The 17,708-nt window shown below is 54.7% G+C and overlaps 1 protein-coding gene across 1 annotated transcript in view; it reads right to left on the bottom strand.

Moving 5' to 3' along the window:
* Positions 1–17,708, bottom strand: part of Ctcfl (CCCTC-binding factor like) — a 29,675-nt gene that overhangs the window by 203 nt on the left and 11,764 nt on the right. Inside the window, exons 4-10 of the mRNA XM_071607440.1 lie at positions 14,649–14,828; positions 13,932–14,065; positions 11,900–12,020; positions 11,259–11,408; positions 9,469–9,629; positions 7,126–7,308; positions 3,707–4,013 (exon numbers count right to left, since the gene is read on the bottom strand). Coding sequence (XP_071463541.1) covers positions 3,707–4,013; positions 7,126–7,308; positions 9,469–9,629; positions 11,259–11,408; positions 11,900–12,020; positions 13,932–14,065; positions 14,649–14,828 — 1,236 coding nt within the window. The remainder of the gene's footprint in view (positions 1–3,706; positions 4,014–7,125; positions 7,309–9,468; positions 9,630–11,258; positions 11,409–11,899; positions 12,021–13,931; positions 14,066–14,648; positions 14,829–17,708) is intronic.

Here is a 17,708-nt window from a genome sequence, read left to right as displayed (position 1 = left end):
TCCTAACTCACCTGGTGCCAGCCCTGTGCCTGAGTCACAGTCCCTCAAGCTCAGAATGGTCACTGCAGGAGTGGGCAGTGGCCTCCCTGTGAGATGCCCATCTCCAGATAGGGGCACATGTGGGCATCACAGGGGGCGGGGGACAAATGGCTGCTGACCAGAGACGCTGCTGTACAGGATGTGGCTCAGAGACCAGTCCTGCCCCCTGCCTGCCCGTCTTACTGCAGAGCCCACAGCAGGACAAGGCCACAGCAAAGAGCCAGCTGCTGGCGGGCACATGTCCCTGGATCCGAGGACACCGAGGAGCCCGTCGGAGCCCTGCTAGGAACAGGCCACCACCTGCTCACAGAGCTCCCTGTAGGGTAGAGGGACAGTGGTGGCTGCAGGTCACAGGCCCCAGCCAGCCACTCCCCAGCGGCTGGGCCAGGAGCCGCGAATCCCCACCAACAGCATGTATGGCGGCAGCTTGCGGCTGCGGGAGGTGTGTCTGCCCCGGCATCGCGGGGTTGGGGAGGGCAGACGTGCCATGAGCCACAGCGAGAGCTGTCTCGAGAGCCCAGGTCACCAAGACCTGAAGTCAGGTGACGTCGTGCTTCTTGCTACCGTGAGCCAGGTCCCTTGTCTAAGTCCACACGTTGCTTTTAACAGCTGTCCCCTAACATGGAAAAGCCCCTCCTTAGCCATGTCAGAGCTTCCCGTCCCCGCCCTCCTGGAGCGTGGACCTTCAGGGCATGAGCACTGCCAGGTGCCCCTTTCCTGACCTGGACTGCGTGACTCCAGTTCCAAAGATGAGTGGAGGGAGGAGGGGGACAGTCCCTCTGTCCAGCTGGGCAAAGCTCCCCCTGGCGTCCGTGTCCAGGAAGCAGGTCTGAGCTCAGCTCCGCACCAACGAGGGCCCCTCCCCAGAGTCACCAGCTCACCTGCCAACGCTGCTGTGCTGTCCGACTCCTCTCCACAGCAAAAATGTCACCAACTTTGAAAAGGCAACCAAGCCATTCAGAATTTCAGTGAAGGTTACTCTAGTTCACGCAGATTTTTGCCCAAGGTTTTCAAGGGCTTAACAGATGACTGTTTCTTCTTTTGGGTACCAGGGATTGGCCCAGGGGCACTTCATCACTGGGCCACATCCCCAGCCCTTTTAAACAAATTTAAATTCAGAGACAGGGCCTCGCTAAGTTGCTGAGGCTGGTTCTGAACTCGTGATCCTCCTGCCTCAGCCTCCTGAGCTGTGGGGATCACAGGCATGCACCACTGCGCCTCGGGATTTCACAGATAACTTTTAAAGGACATACTACATTAGGCGTGCAGAGGGAGAACTGCGGAGGAGCTGCTAGAGACCTGATTGGCAGGGAAGCCGTGTATTTCTACGGCATTTTAGGACGGGTCCCAAACTGCAGCTCAGGGTGGGTGATAGGCCTCTCTGCTCTGGAGGACTGTGAGTCGGATTTCAGCCTCCTCCCTGCAGGGGCCAGGTTGTGGGTCACTCTCCTACCAAGCAGGTGGAGAAAGAAAGGATGCCAGCTGGAGGCCCCAGGCAGTGCTACAGGAACAGACTGGACACGCTGCCCTGGAGGGGACCAGGGTCCACGTGGGAGCAGACACTCAGCACAGAGTCACACCAACGCAGGACGGTCCCGGGCTCCTGGGGAGCAAGGCTGGCCCTGCCCGGGGGGAAGACCTCAGGACCTGCCCGAGCGCAGCAGTCACAGGACCAGAGCGGGGAGGGCGGCCACTGCCCGGGCAGCAAAGGGTGATGGCCACGAGGGCTTGATCTTCACAACCCTGGGGGCCAAGGAGGGGCTGGGATGGGGTCGGGATGGGGCCTCGTGTGCACATTTGGAAGGTCTCCAGGTGGCTCAGCAGGAACACCGAGAGGCCATGTCTTGGGTCAGGTGGAGACAGATGGTCAGGGCTCTCGGGAGCTCAAGTCCCAGGCCAGGGGCCTCAGACATGTGGGCCAGCAGGAGCTGTCACACGAGGATCGGGCGGCACGCCCAGGTGTGCATGAGTGGGTGTTGGGGTGAGCAGCCTGCTGGTGGGTGCTGTTCCTCTCTGAGCACCGAGGAGAGCGCCTGCACCTGGTCCAGCGGCAGGGCGCTCCTGCAGGACACTGGGGCCTTCCGCCATGTGACATTCAACACCATCGCTGGTATGGAGACATCTGCAGGCCAGGCCGGGTCTGCCGCTGCTCACCCTTTCCTTCTGTTCTGACCCCGCGAGCACCGTGGGCAGCCCTGTGCCCTGAGCCCAAGGGGGAAGCCCTCAGAGCTGGCAGGTGATGGCAGGAAGTCTTCTGGGAATGGGGAGACACAGGATGCTGAGGAGCAGCCACCTGGCCCACCTGCCTGAGAAGAGGCCAGGAGCCCCCGCCCCGAGGAAGGGGGAGGGAGTCTGGGCTGGGGACAGCTGGACATTCACAGCCAGGCTGTGCTGCAGGACCTCAGCGTGGGGACCCTGGGGCCCAGCTGCAGCTTGCTTCCTGGACCGGGCAGGCTGGGCACCCACTCCTTCCTGCCTCAGTTCTGTCCCATGTGGGAGGGCAGACCCATGCAGGGCTGCGGTCAGCAGGAAGGAGACTTGTGCAAGCCCTTGGTGGACGTGTGAATTCCAGAAGGGACAGTGCTCCAGGGGGCAGAGGAGCCACTCTGGGGAGTGCCTATGAGGCTAGCCAGGGTGCTCCACTGGGGCCCCTCTGTCTGCCAGGACCCCACCCGGCAGGACCTGGATTCCAGGCCTGGAGCAGGCGGCAGTGGAGTTCTGCAGGTGGGTAAGAGGCGGACGAGGGTAGGAGCTCCGTGGGCTGCTCTGAGAGGCCCAGAACCCACCCTGCACAAAGCCTGGAAGGGTAAGGACTGCGCACACCTGTTCAGCGGCAGTCTCCCGAAACGGTGGATAAACGTTTAGTACAAGTATATCCCAAGTAGCGTGTGGGGCATACTTGTGCTGAGCAATGATTCACGGCTCATCTGCAGTTTGAATTGCCTGGGCACCAGCTATGTGATCCCGCAAGTCTGAAGGGAGGAAGGGTGGCGCCACCCCCCATGGGGACACCCACCCGTCAAGGATGGAGGCTGGAGTCACAATGCAGGACGTTTCGAGGGGAATGTTTGGGGGGAAGGCCACCTGCTCCGGGTCCTCTTCTCAGCTCTAAGGTTCAACCAGGAAAGGCGTGCAGAGGGTGACAGCCACCTGCACAGGGGCCAGTCTAGCCTGTGACTACCCTCACCTGGACAGAGGGCAGGAGGAGGGTGAGGACCCCCAGATGAGGCCATGCTGGGCTTCCCCACAGACCTTCCATCTGAAGACAAGTGTCTTTACAGGAGAAGACACAGGCCTAGAGGGCAGAAGGCCACCTGAGGAGGAGGCCACCGGCCAGGGATGCTGGCAGCCACCAGAGGCCGCAGAGGCAGGAGGGACTGTTGTCTGCAGCCCTGAGGGACATGCTCTGCCCATGCCTGTGTGGGGCCTCTGGCCTCTGCAGCTGGCACCATCCTCGGCCACTCTGAGCTCATTTATCACAGGAGCCCCAGGACAGCCCTGGCGGGCACAGGTGACAGTGCTGTGACCAGAGTCTCCGGGGTACTGAGGGTCAGTGCGGCTGTCTTTCAGCCTCACAGGCAAGCTTGGAAGGGCCTAAGTGGTGACCGTGCTGCTGTCGGGGCTCTGGCACACCCGGCCCTTCTAGGCCCCACCCCCCCAGCAGAACCAGGACACCCTCCCTGCGCAACCATCAGAACGTGCCCACCGTGGCCAGAGGCAGCAGCCAGGAGCCCCTCCATCTGAGTGGACAGGCTGTTTCTAGCCATGTCCCCTGCAGTGACCCTCAGTTCAGAGAGGTTTACAGGAAAATCACCGTCCCACGGAAAACGAGTCTGTATAAAGGAGGTACCGTCATCCTTTCCTGCTTCCTTGGGGACTGTCGGCCGCCTCTTCCTCACCCGTCTTCCTTTCCCCGAGGTGGCCGTCCTCTCCTGGCCCGAGTCACACTTCTCTGCGTGTCTGTGCATGTTGCTCTGCGGGAGAGACGAAGGCACCGTGAGGCCGTGTCCCCGGCTGCATTCACCACCAGCTGGAGGACGAGCCTCGGCAAGTCAGCAGGCAACGGGCACCCCCAGGACCCTGGACAGGAAAGACGACGTGCTCACAGTGACCCTTCCTGCTGAGCCGGCCTGGCCGAGCTCGCTGGCCTAGATTCTTTTTATATCAGGAGTCAGAGAGACGGCAGCATCAGCTCTCCTGGAAGCCGCTCCTCTCTAAGGTGAGGACTGATGACCACAGATTCCTGTCGATTTTACACAACTGGGGGCCAGGCTGTCCTGCCAGCTTCTCTCCTGGACCTACTGGGCATGAGGACACAGGTGGCTACGGATGAAAGTGTACCTGACACTCAAAATTGGAAACAAAGTCAGGTATTGCCCAGTCAAGCCCGAGAGCGACACATTCTTAGTTAATGAACACAGAGGATGACTTAAAATCAGCTAGAAAATTGTCACTATTTCTAAAGTTCACATGCAAACGTGGAAGCTGGTTGTCTTGAATTTGCTGATCACATGAAACGCCCCACCTCGCCTCCGCCCCGACGTGGACCTGCGGCCTGAAGCATCCTGCTCTATGGCAGGAGAGCACACTAAGAGGAGGTCCGGGAGGTCCCTTCGGCTCCTCCCGGTTGGGCTCGGCCAGCGGGGTTGGCACACTCTGACCAGTGGTCCCATCTGCCCCCCCACCTATTTCTGTCAGAGTGCAGCTGTGTCTGTCACTCACTGCCCACAGTGGCAGCGGCGGTGGTGGCCAGTGTGACGCTGTGGCAGGCCGTTCCCTGGTTGATAAGGTGCTCAGGAGCGCTCCGCCCGCCTTTTGGGAGGCCAAAGATTCTTTGAAAATGAGACAAAAGCAAAGGTGCTTTCCCAGCAAGGCCCCTGGACCTGCAAGCGACCTCCTGAGATGCGGGGCCGGGCGGCGGCTCTGCACCCACGGCTCAGCCAGCTCTGAGCAGCAGCTGGGGGGACGCTCTCAGCCTGGCCCGAGGGGTGGGGGTCAGGCTCAGACCTGTGCCTGAGAGAGCACTGAACCCAGCCAGGAGCCACCAGCATCCACAGGTCCAGGGTCCTCACTGGGGAGGACAGGTCTGGGACATTCTGGCCCCCGACACCATCACTGTGACTGTGTCCGTGAACAGAAGTCTGTGAATGATTTAATTATTAAAAATCACTTTGGATTCCGGTTTCCAATACGCTTTCTCTTACGTTTAACAGCTTTGCGGAGATAAAATCCACAGGCCGCGTGACTTGTCCACTTAGAACGCAGACGCTGTAGTTCACTCACAGAGGCCACCGCAGGCGACTTCAGGGCCTCTCACCACCCCCAGGAAGCCCCGCACCCACGCGGCCCCTCAGCGCTCAGCGGCCATGGGTCTACTTTCTGCGTCTGTGGATTTGCCACCCCAGACAATTCACCCGGAGGACCGTGCCCCAGCGGCTCTGACCTGGCTTCTGTCAGGGCTCCTCACACCATAGCTGGTGCCCACCCTCCGCTCTGCCCCTAGTTGAGGACAGGCGACCTCTTCCAGCACAGCAGCTTTGGCTGCTGGACACTCGAGGGGACTCCACTTGGGGCTACGAACTCGGGCCCTCTGGGGCTGGCGGTTCTCTTGGGCACTGCATCACGTGGTAACTCCGTGTGTCACTGGCAGGGACCTGCCTCTGTCCAGGGTGGCTCCCCCATGCTGCAACCCACTGGCCACACAAGAGAGTCCTGTCCCCCACCTTCACCCACGGCATCCCTGCCGCCTGGCTGAGGGCCTCCCCTGGGTGGTCCTGGTGGCTTCTCACTGTGCTCGGACTTTCCCTGATGCTTTCCACGTATCTACAGGTGATCTGCATGGCTCCTCTGCAAAAAAGTCTGTTCAGATACTTTAAATTTGGGTTCTGCCTGTTTTTAGCGAGGTATCTGTCTCCTCGAGTTGGAGGGGCTCTTCAGATATTCTAGATACAAGCCCCGATGAGCCTCCTGCGTGGAAGACAGACACTGTCTGACGCCATGTTCCCCGGGACCATGTGGCTGATGCCCCTTTCCTGCCGTCCTGCTCACACCTGGGGCACCCAGGGCCATTCTGCTCTGGAGAATGCTGCTCTCGGGCACTCGGTGTGGGCGATGCCACCTGTACCACCACCACTACTTTCATTTGAAATCCTACACAAACAGGGTTGAGGTTCCAGAACTATCCACTGCACTGCTCAGAAAAACACAGCTACACGGCTATTTTCACAGAAAAGACAGAGTTTCCCTATAAAACCGTCAAATACAGATAACCGAGAGCCCACCAAACCTGGGCCGGAGCACATGTCCTCCAGGGACCTCGCTGGCCACCTGTGCTGGTTTTAAAACCCTGCCCACTCACCCACAGTCCTGTTCTCACAGAGGACTGTGCACCCCTCATGGGCTGCTGCACTCAGTGACTCACTTCTGATGAAGGGACTCGTGTCACCCGAGACGAGGCGGTGACAGGTACTGGCCTCCCTCCTGTTCCCCCACGTGCCCTGGGCAGGGAGGACGCAGTGGCCCTATGCAGCTGAGGCCGGCAGCAGGGGGAGCCGTGGTGGAAGTGGGTCCCCCGCCCGACCCAGCTGCCGGCAGCCTCAGGCGACCCCGAGCCAGACCCAGCAGAGGAGCCTGTCCCCGGCGACTGACCCACAGAACCCAAGATGACGAACGTTCGCCGTCTTAAGCCACAAGTTCTGGGGTGACTTGTTATGAAGAAACAGAGGAACACAGCACCCGAGGGAACGACAGGAAGCGCGAGTCTGTCTCCCAGCAGGGCACCCGGCGCGCTCCACGGCACCTGAGAAATGCCCAGAGCCACATCCCTCTGTGAGGTGGCCTCAATCTAGTTCTCCGGGGTAATTTAAAAACAACCCTCAAAAGCTGAGGCCCTTTCGGGAGTCTGAGAACTCCCCCAAACCACCAGCTAGGCGTGTTGCGAGGGACTGCCTGCTTTGGGGGAAGGGGACCACCTGTTGGTGAGATCTGACCTCCCAAGGTGACAGAGGCTGCGGTGTCCACGCCTGGCTGGTGGTGGACACTAGCCTGAGCCTGCGTCCTCCCGGGCTCACGGCGCTGCGAGCTTACCCAGCGGGAGAAGCCCTTGCCGCACTTGGGGCACTTGTGCACCCTGGGGATGAAATCCGAGTCGTGGTACTTCCGGAAGTGGACGTTGAGAAGCTGCTTCTGCCGGAAGCGCTTGTCGCAGGAAAGGCACTCGAAGGGCTTCTCCCCCGTGTGGGTGCGGACGTGGACGGTCATGTGGCGCTCCTAGGGCAAGGAGAAGCAGGGCTCAGCTGGTGAAAGGCCTCCACCCACCACCAGCCCTGCTTCCCCACTCCCAGCAGAAGGGCCACCAAACCAGCAAGACTGCTGGCACGCTGTGGGCACAGTGCCACCGTCCTGCCCCGCCACGGGGTTGGTGCTCTAGTCAGCTCTGTGTGGGCTCCGCGTCCACCCTGGGGGTGAGTGGTGAGATGATGGCCCCACGTGCCCTGGGATCTACAGAGTCCCCTGTAGTGACCCGCAGACAGCACTGCAGACCCAGGTTCACAGGCAGTGGACCTGCGGCATGGGAAGTACCGTGTGTCTGAACCCCTGCCCACCTACTGCCCAACAGTGCCCCTGCTAGACCCTGCAGAGCTCGACCGCAGGTCTTCACGCTGGTCTTAAAGCATGACAGTGGGAATAACTGTCCTTAGGGAAGAAAGAACTAGCTGTTTCAAAAATAAAACCGCAGAAGGGACTTGGGAGACAGGCACGAGTCATGCCAAGCACATCCCGTTGGTATCACAGTGGCACACGCCTGTGACCACGGCAGCTCGGGAGGCTGAGGCAGAGGGGATTTTGAAAAGTAAAAATAAAATCAATTCACTAAAAAATAACAAACCAACTACTCGTTAACATATTTCTGTAGAAATATATATTTCTCAAAGCAAAACAGAAATAGTACTAATGTCTGTCTAACAGTCTAGGTTGCTCACTGCAATACTTGGGACAATCAGAAATGCAAAACTATTCATGGTTTATCTGAAATTCAAATTTAACTGTCTGGTGTTTTTATTTGCTGAATCTGACAATCTTCCAAAGAATTTAGGTGGAATCCTATCCCTGATTCTACCCTGATGTGTGTGGAAGTAACTGAGGAAATCATAGATATGTAGTTAGAAAAGGAAGCAGAATTTTAATAGGTTTTTTTTTTTCAAATAAGTGTGGATATTGCTCTTTGATACTATACCCCAAATCAATAAAGGGTGTTTCCTAGCTGGGCACAGTGGCACACGCCTGTGATCCCAGTGGCTGGGGAGGTTAATGCAGGAGGATCCTGAGTTCAAAGCCAGCCTCAGCAATGGCGAGGTGCTAAGCAACTCAGCGAGACCCTGTCTCTAAATAAAATACAAAATAGGCTGGGGATGTGGCTCAGTGGTTGAGTGCCCCTGAGTTCAATCCCCAGTACCCCCCCCCCAAAAAAAAAATGGTGTTTCTTCAAGTTCAGTTGCAGTGGAACCTGTGTGCCTGTCAACTTTCTGTCCCGTTGTCCTGAAAACCCTTTCGTCTACACTGTGCTCTGGACCTTCTGTCCACGCGTGATTCTGTAACACCTTGGACTAGTTATTTGGAAAGTATCAGTGTACTGGGCTTTGGCGATTCTGTAAAGTTGACACATTTCATTGCAAGATTAAAAGAACAAAATCAAGTGCACTTTCTCAGTTCACCCTGATCCTACAGACAGAGCCTCCGAGGACCAGCAGGCTGCGCAGCTCACAGTGGGAAGCAGACCCTCCAGACACGGCTTGTCTTTCTAGAGGTGAAATTCCACCACTGGTCACATGCTCCCCTTCAGGGACAGGTAAGTGCCTCCAACTGCATGCAGAGTTCATCCAGCACCTGCTCTTCCAGGTGGGGGCCAAGGTCAGGGGAGGTGGTCAGGGCAGCTGGCGGCTCCTGCCACCCCCGCGGGCTCTTCCCGCACGTGCTCTGTGGGAGGGGTGCTGTGCAACTCCCCCCTTGGCCCGCGACACGGAGCACTGAGTTTGGGCTCAAGCTCCGCTTGTTCATGACTTCTGCCACATCCCGAGGACGTGCCTAAGTGAGAGGGCCCCGTGTTTGCTGTTGGTGCCCCGAGGCTATCACAGTGACCCACAGGCCCGTGGGGTCACTGCTCTGGGCCAGGCACCACCACGGCCCTGGCACCTAGTGCAAATGCCACACAGCTCAAAGGGACGTGTTGGCATTCTTATGACAGTGGCTTGGCTGGGGTGGGCCCCTGACAGGTCCCAGGGGCCGTGGGCTGCTGCTTGACACTGGCTTCTGGCCACTCTGCATGTGCCAGGCTCCTTCAGCAGTTTCCCAGCGAGAGAAGCCGGCTCCGCCCTCCTCCTGGGCCCCGCGGCGCCACCTCCCTGCCACCCAGGGGCACCAGTGCGGTACCTGTTTGCAGGCGTAGCTGCAGTGCTGGCACCTGAACCTCTTCTCGTTCCTGTGGGTCTTCTGGTGCTGAATGAGGGCATAGCGCTCGTGGAACCCGGCGGAGCAGTAGCGGCACCTCATCTCTGTGGCCTTGTAGGTGTGCAGGTTGCGCAAGTGCACACCTGAAAGAGTCACGGACACAGCCGCCCCAGACTGTCACCTGTCAGGTGCTGACCTCTGACTTCCCTGGTGGGGCGGGTGGACTGTCTTGTGCACTGGAGGGTGTTCATCAGCCTCCTGCCTCCACCTGCCAGACACCAGCAGCCTCCCTGCCTCCACTGTGACAGCCCAAATGCCTCCAGATAGTGCCCCGCATCCCCGGGTGCCCTGTTCCCAGCTGAGAGCTGCTGCTGTCAAGGAGCAGCTATGGGACCTTCATCTAACCCCCTCCAGTGTGGGTTAGGGTCTCATGAGGCTGGTCCTGCGGGAGCCAGAGTGTCCCTTTAACCAAGCTCCTGAGAACTGTCCCATGGTGGGGGGCGGTCTCAGGATAACTAAGGCTCGCACATCATGAAGACAGCCCCTCTGCACTCGGACTCAACAATCCTGCGGAGAGTCAGGCCCTGTCTTCCTCACATCCAGAGTGACCTGGGGCACACACACTGTCTGGCCACGCTCCAGAGCCATCTCTGCTCGACTAAGTCTCAGGGTGGCGTTTCTGTCACCGTGGGAAAGGCTGAACCAGAGCAGACAGCTGTGGCAGAGGGCACCCTGCGAGGTCCGACCCGGACATCTCCAAAGTGGTTTCTCATGGTGGATGGAGCCTCCTGGGGCACGTGGAACGTGTCACCCACAGGCATGTGACATAACTGTGCTCCTCTGCCACACTTTCTGTGCCACACACTTTCTGTGTCAGAAAGCCTTTTAGCCTCTCTCAGCAACGGGCTCGTGATCCTGGGTTCCTACCAAGTCCCACTGGGCTGTATTTGGGGTGAGTCGAGATCGACAGAATGTTCCAGATGCAAAACAAAAGATCTGTCAAACACTTCTACTATTTTGGGGGAACTATTTCAAAACATTTTATCTCACCTCTAGAATTCCTCAGAGCAAACTGCGGAATTTTTATCTTTGCCAATGCATTTTGAGTGTCATCACGTCATGAATTTGGGAAAGAGAAAAAAGGCCACAGGAAGGGAGGCCAAGGAGCCAGGAGACAGGCTCTCGGTCTCCTCTCCCACCCAGTCCCCAGGCTGAATGCTGGTGGCCCTCCCCGCAGGCACGCAAAACCCAGGTCCCTGGTGTGCACTCTCTCAGTGTCTGTCCTGTCTTGTGGTGTCCACGAAGCTCAGCAGAGGAGTGTGGCCTTTGTGTCAGAGTCGCCCTAGTGAAGTGTTTCCCCTGAAGGGAGCCTTCTGTGCCCTTGATGCCCGGCTGGCCCCCAACTTGGGGAGAGAACACCCACAGAGCTAGAGTGACAGCCTACCGGCCCTAGCACCAGGATCAGGGGACTCTAGGGCAGGCCGCTCTAGGTCTCTGAGCCACAGTGTCTTCCTCCCTAAGAGCAGGTCAACGTGGACTAAAGTATCACTTGAGACCCTGGTTTGGGGCCCACCTCGTGTGGACAGGCCTAGCTTGGAAACCTGCCGAGGCTGCACTTAAGGAACCTGCCACCAGATGGCGCCGCAAGACCTCTGGAAAAAAACTGGTCCCTGGACAAGATGCTGGGCAGGCTCCAGACAGGTTCTGCCTTTGCCAGCTGTGCTCAGAGGGGGCCGCCAGCGCCATGCTGGGAGGGAGGGTCAGACACTCACGCAGGTCGCTCTTCCGCGCGATGATGGTGGCACAGTGGGGACACTGGTACTTGGGCACGTTCTCGCTGTGTTTCTGCAGCACGTGGATCTTCATGGTCCCGCTCTGGGTGAACCGGGCATGACAGACGTGGCACTCGTAGGGCTTCTCACCTACGACAGGAACGGAACCACCCCCTGGAGTGCCGCTCACCCCTCTAAAGGACGCCTGTTGCCTGCAGCTTCCCCACCAATCCCTTTCTCACAGGTGTGAGCCCCTAAATCAAGCCAGACAGCATCCACTGGGCCTAGCTGTGTCCATGTGGCCCAGACCCGGAGGCTACTGGCCAGCTCAGGTGGGCGCACGGCTATCATCCTCAGGGTCATAAAAGAACACACACGTTGTTCAGAAAACTCAACAGCGTGTCCACCGCGGGGCCGGCACACCTGTTATATGTTTGGCCTTAAAGCTGAAGGATGGGTTAAGGGGTGGACTTTGAGGCACCTGAACAACCCACAGGAACAAATTCTAGGGGGACTTGCCACAGTGGACACAGCGGGCGCTTCTGTGCCTCCCCTTCAACACTCAACACAGATCAAAAGCCCCGTGGCCACAGAAATCCACGTTCTAAAGAAGTTGGACATGGCCACGGGGTGGGCCTCACCCGAGTGTGTGCGCATGTGGCGCTTCAGCTTGTAGGAGTCCTTGCTGGCGTAGCTGCACAGGCGGCACTGGAAGGGGCGCTCCCCCGTGTGCGAGCGGATGTGGCGCTTCAGCTTGCTGGCCTGGAGCAAAGGGAAGGCTGCTGAGAAACGGGAACTCAGCCAGCCAGCTTACAGCACAGACCTCAGGAACCAGGCCTTAGCACCAGAGCCCATGTCCCCAAAAGTATCAAACAGCCGTTGCCTTTGGCATTTGGTTGTGGGCACTTTCCATTCGAGGTGTGAGACTTTTGGGGACAGACAGTTGGAGGCACTTTGCTTTTCAAGCTCACTCTACAAAGGAACACTGGGAACCTCACCAATCAGTGCCACGTGGGTTTATTTCCAAGGCCACTGATGCTCACAGTAGCACAAGTGTAGGGATGTGTGTTACTGATTTCTTTTTAAGAAAATAAATCGGAATTTGATGAATTAGTTAAATAGCGAACACGAAACTCCCCATTTGGTCATTTCTGGTCGCCTGCTTTACCTCCTTCTAGAACTGTTCTTATGCTGTGTTCCTTGTGTGTTCTGCAGGAGACAGAGGTGGTCACCCACAAGGCCCACAGCATCCTGCTTATCATCACCTAGGGCTACACTCATCTGCTTCCAAGTGAAAGGTATGCACAGGCCAGGAGAACCTTCAAGAACAGGGGAAGTGTAGGATGGAAAACGAACCAAACTGAACGACTTAGCTTAATTATCCAGGAGAAGAGTGGATACCTCTGAGCGTTTTAGAAAGCAAAGCAAAAAGAATTTTAAAAATCACAGCATGAAGGTTTGAGTCAGACAAGTGGACTGACTGGTGGAGGAAGGCTGGGCGCAATGTCTCTAAATGACTTTTCAAGGTAGGAAGGGCCAGGGGACCTCAAAGGCCTTCCAAAACAGTGCATCCCTCACACCCGGCCGGCCAGTGTGCACAGGGATGGAGCCTCCCCACCCTAACGCAGACCAGCAGGCACCATCTGGAAAGGGCTCCGAGGAGCAGAGAGCAGCAGCATCCCGGTGGCCAGGCAGCATGGAGGCTCTGGAGCTGGAAGCTCATGCCCAGAACCCACCGGGCAACAAGACTCCATCCCCAGCTCAGGGTCCTCCGGCACCTCTGGGCTTTGAAACCTCGTTCTGTGTGTGCGTCCCATGTCACAACCTTTAACTCACATGACAGCGAGTCTTTAGAGAGAGCAAGAGCAGGCAGAAATGCCTGGAATCAGTTCCCTCCCTTGTGAAACGCTCTTGCCCCATGATTGGATCTCCACACTAGCTGTCCCCTTTAGCTCAGTTCCAACTGACCAGGCCCAGCCAGGACCCAGCATGCTCCTGAACAGAGCAGGTCCCGAAATTTAACTGACTTTGAAAAGTAAATGCGGTTGCGTCTGCTAAACCTGCTATAGGTCTCTATAAAACTGCCTCCTTGAATGACCTTGAAAATAACAGGTTTGGAAAGGGCACTCCCTCTGTAATTAAGAGTGGAAAAGGCTGTGATTACATCTTCCAGCACGTTGCTTTGCATCTGAGGCAGGGACACTGAGGTCAGCTCAAAAACTTTAGCAAAAATTCAGATGGAGTGGGTCTTAGTCCAGTGGGGGAGCAAGCACGGGCCCCGCATGTGCAAGGCCCTGGGCTTAATCCCTCAGAACTGCCAAAAAAAAAAAATTTAGATTGGATCTGTGTTTTATGTTAGAGCAAATACATTTCAATTTTGTAGCACCGAAAATGACATATTAGGTAGACCTTTCCAGCAAATCCGAGAATTATTTCTTGACCACAGTAATTTCATTTGTGATTTGTATAACTTCAAGTATTATTTTCACTGATGAGTAATCAAAGAGGGAAGGAAATCCAATTCTCTGTGTTTTGTTTAGAAAACAAGGTGCGTAGTACTCCCTGCATGAATCTGAAGCAAGCCCCGTCTTCAGGAAAACCTCTCCTGGGCTGGGTCCTCCCAGTGGCCCCGGGGTTGGCGCTGGCAGAGGCAATGGGCGGGAGGGGACCTACCTCCACGCTCGCGTATTTGCACAAGGAGCAGCTGAAGGGCTTCTCGTGGGTGTGTCTGTAGCGCCTGTGCCGGACGAGCTCCCCGCTGGTCACAAAGGCCATGTCGCAGTCCCCACACTTGTAGGGCCTGGTTCCTACAAAATCACAGTGTTCACACCTTAACAAGATGCAACCACAAAATGTCCCAGGATTTCATAACTTCTAAATTACACTCAAACTCAAAATACTTCAAAAATTAAGGAGGAGCTCTTTAGGCTATAAATATCACAGACGTCTGTGGGAGAAATCTTGGTAACATTCAGTGCTTTTAACTTTAGTGCAAGAACAACCGGAACCAGCAGAACTGAAGTACAAAACAACCCGCGACCGTAGCCCACGACCCTGGGAGGACACTGCAGGACGGCAGGTGGTAGGAGCCCTGCGCACACTGCACCTCGGTCACAGCTATGGAAGGTTTAATGCACAAGTTAGAGATGAACTAACGACGGCTGAGACCAACTATAACTAATAATAAAATAGAGTTATAAGAACACACTGGGATAAAAGTTACTTGAAACCTATGAACTGTTTATTTCTGGAATGTTCCATTTAGCAGTCTGGACTGCAGGTGACCATAGGGCACTGAAGCCACAGAGAGTGAAGAAGGGTAGGAAAAGCCCCTTCTCCTTCTGCATGAGCCTCGGCCTGCCCCAGGGACAGCCCCCGGGGCCACTGCACCTGTGTGGGTGTTGACGTGGTTCCGCAGCAGAGTGACGGTGCGGAACGCCTTCAAGCAAAGGTGGCACATGTGAGGCTTCTCGCTGGTGTGGGTTTTCATGTGACGATTGAAACTCGAGACTCTAGAGGAGGTGAACACGCAGACGCTGCAGCGGAAGGTCCGGAAGTTCCGCTTGGCTGCTGTGGGGAGACAAGAGAAAGCACATGGTCACCGGAGTCTTCCTTTAGCAGCCCCAGGGCTATTGAAACACATCAGAGCAGGCAGCAGTTTAGGAGCCAGCGGGAGCAGCTAGGGACGCAAAAAGTGCCCCTGGACTCACATTTGCAGTTACAAACCGCTGATGGCATTTCAGTCCAAATGCATGATACCAGTACCAGAGAGAGCAACGCCAGCCTCATTCACAAAAATTACAATTATTTTATTTGAGCTGGCCAGTGGCTTCCCAAAGACTTGTCTTTACCTCCCTAATCTGGAATCACCCAGTGCAAAAGAGGCTACCTGGGGTGGTGTGGGAGGAGGACATTTTTTTAAAACATTCCTGAGCAACAGGCAGCAGGGAAAAGCAGCTCTGGGGAACAGGCTGAGGGATGAGGTGTTTTGGGGACACAGGATTTGAAGAGCTCCAACATGTCCCTGGGAATAAAGAAGGCCATGCACGGGCCTGAGGTTGTGGCTCAGTGGTAGAGCACTTGCCTCACATGTGTGAGGCCCTGGGCTCCTTCCTCAGCACCACATAAAAACAAATAAATAAATTAAGTAAAGGTTTTGCGTCCAACTACAACTAAAAAAATAAATATTTTGTTTTAAAAAAAGGTGGCCACGCATGTGCCCAGGGTTTATACCTGACTGGACAAGGCTCTCAGCACTCAGCCCTGGCTGACCTTGATGTTTTTGGAAGCAGGAAGTGAAGGCTGAGGCAGAGCTGTCAATCACCTGGGTGAACACTGGGATGGCCAGGCCCAGCACACACATGTTATTCAGCAAGACTCAAACAGATTTCATTTTATTTTTTGGTTTCAGGTGTTGAAGGAAATCCTTGCCCAATCATTAGCAGAGGGTTGCAGCAGGCACACAAAGCAAAGAATAGACGTTTTACAAAGTTCAGAAAAATTACCAGCCCAGGAAATACAAGGAGAAGCAACCAACAGCCCTGGGGATGGAAAGAATGTGATTTACAGAGTTGCCCCCTTAAGAAAGCATGCGTGGTTCTCAGCAAAGCAAGACAAGGTATGTCCAGAAATAGGGAAATACGATGATTCATAAGATAAAAAGCTGGAAAGAAACCGCACTGGAGGAAGTTCAGACACCTGACGTACCAAAGACTTTGAATCAATGATTTTAAGTATGTTCAAAGACCTAAATAAACGGTGTGTAAAAAGCTGAAAGAAACCATGGAAATGGTATCTCGCCAAATTGAGAATATCAATAAAAAGATTAAACTTCAAAAAAAAAAAATAGAAATCCTAGAATGTAAAAATACAAAAACTGAAATGAAAAATACACTAAAGGGTCCCAATGGCAATTCCAAGCAGAAAGGAGAATGAATCAGTGAATCTGAAGAGAGGGCAAGTGAGATTACTGTTTGGAAATAGAAATAAAAAGGAATGAAGAAAGTAAGCAGAGCCTGAGAGACCTGTGGGACATCCTCAATTGTACTAAGACATCCAGGAAGCAAGGGGAAAAAGTTTATTTGCAAAAATAACTGCAGAAAACTTCCCAAATGTGACGAGAAACTCTACACACTGAGGAGCCTGCTGAACCACACCCAGGGTAAACTCAGAGAGATCCGCATCAAGACGCTGGAGTCAAACTGAAAGACAGAGGCAGTCTGGAAAGCAGAACCTGAGATGAGACTCCTCACCACACGGAGGCTGGACAAGATGAGCGGCTGACCACCACTGGAATCATGGAGGCTGGAAGGCAGTGGAACGAGTGGTCAGGAGCTGAAAGGGAAACCGGCAATTCCACAGTGGGCAAGAGCATCCTTCAGCACTGAAGGAGACATTCAGACCCTCCCAGCTAGACAGAAGCTGAGCAAGTCTGCAACGGGCAGACTGTCCTATAAACACTGCTCCGGAGACTCCACAGGCTGAACAGAAGGACACTGGATATACCTCGAATCCACAACAACACAGGCTCACTAGAAATGCCATCCTCTTACGTGTGACTCCTCTTTCTCCCTGTTGGTCTAAAAGAGAACAGCATAAAACAGTGTCATGTATCTGTGTTAATGGGCACACAATATATAACGTTGTTCTGGGAAAATAACGGTACGGAGGAGTGGAAAGTAAAATTACTGAAAAATGATGTTTCTAAAAATGTACTGTTGAAAGGAAAGTGGCAATAACTTGAATTAGATTGCTATAATTGATATGTTAAATGCAAAACCAATGAAAATGAATCAAAAAACATATTTAAATAAAGGCACAGTAGAAAATAGTTACTCAACATGAAGGAAAGTAGCCATAGAAGAACAGAGGGGAAAAATATGACAGTTCAAAAAAATTGAGCTGGGTACAATGGCACACGCCTGTAATCCTAGTGACTTGGGAGGCTGAGGCAGGAGGATCACAAGTTCAAAGCCAGCCTCAGCAATTTAGCGAGGCCTGAGGTAACTTAGCAAGACTCTGTCTCAATTTAAAACATAAAAAGGGCTGGGAGTGTGTGGCTTTGTGGTTAAACACCCCTGGGTTAAATTCCTACTACCAAAAAAAAAAAAAAAAAAAAGAAAGAAAGAAAGAAAGAAGAAGAAACAGAAAAAAAATTCCTTCCTTATCAGTAAGTAGATCAAATTATCCAATTAAAAGGCAGATATTTGCAAAAAAGGACAAAAAACATGGTCCAACCACTTGCCTTCTGCACAAAACTTGTTTTATATTCAAAGGCACAACAAGGCTGACAGTAATAAAGGGAAGGTGCGTGGGCAGAAACACCAAAGGAGGACTGGGGTGGTGACACAGACATCAGACAATACTGACTGGTGTCAGTCAAAAATGACATCCCATAAGGTTAAAGGGTCATCCATCATAAAGACAGGACAGTTACAAACCACATGCACT

Source organism: Marmota flaviventris, chromosome 2 (genome assembly GCF_047511675.1).
Source record: "Marmota flaviventris isolate mMarFla1 chromosome 2, mMarFla1.hap1, whole genome shotgun sequence".
NCBI lineage: Eukaryota > Metazoa > Chordata > Mammalia > Rodentia > Sciuridae > Marmota > Marmota flaviventris.
The sequence above is the reverse complement of the archived record's forward strand: the minus strand, read 5'-3'. Positions and strand labels throughout refer to the sequence as shown.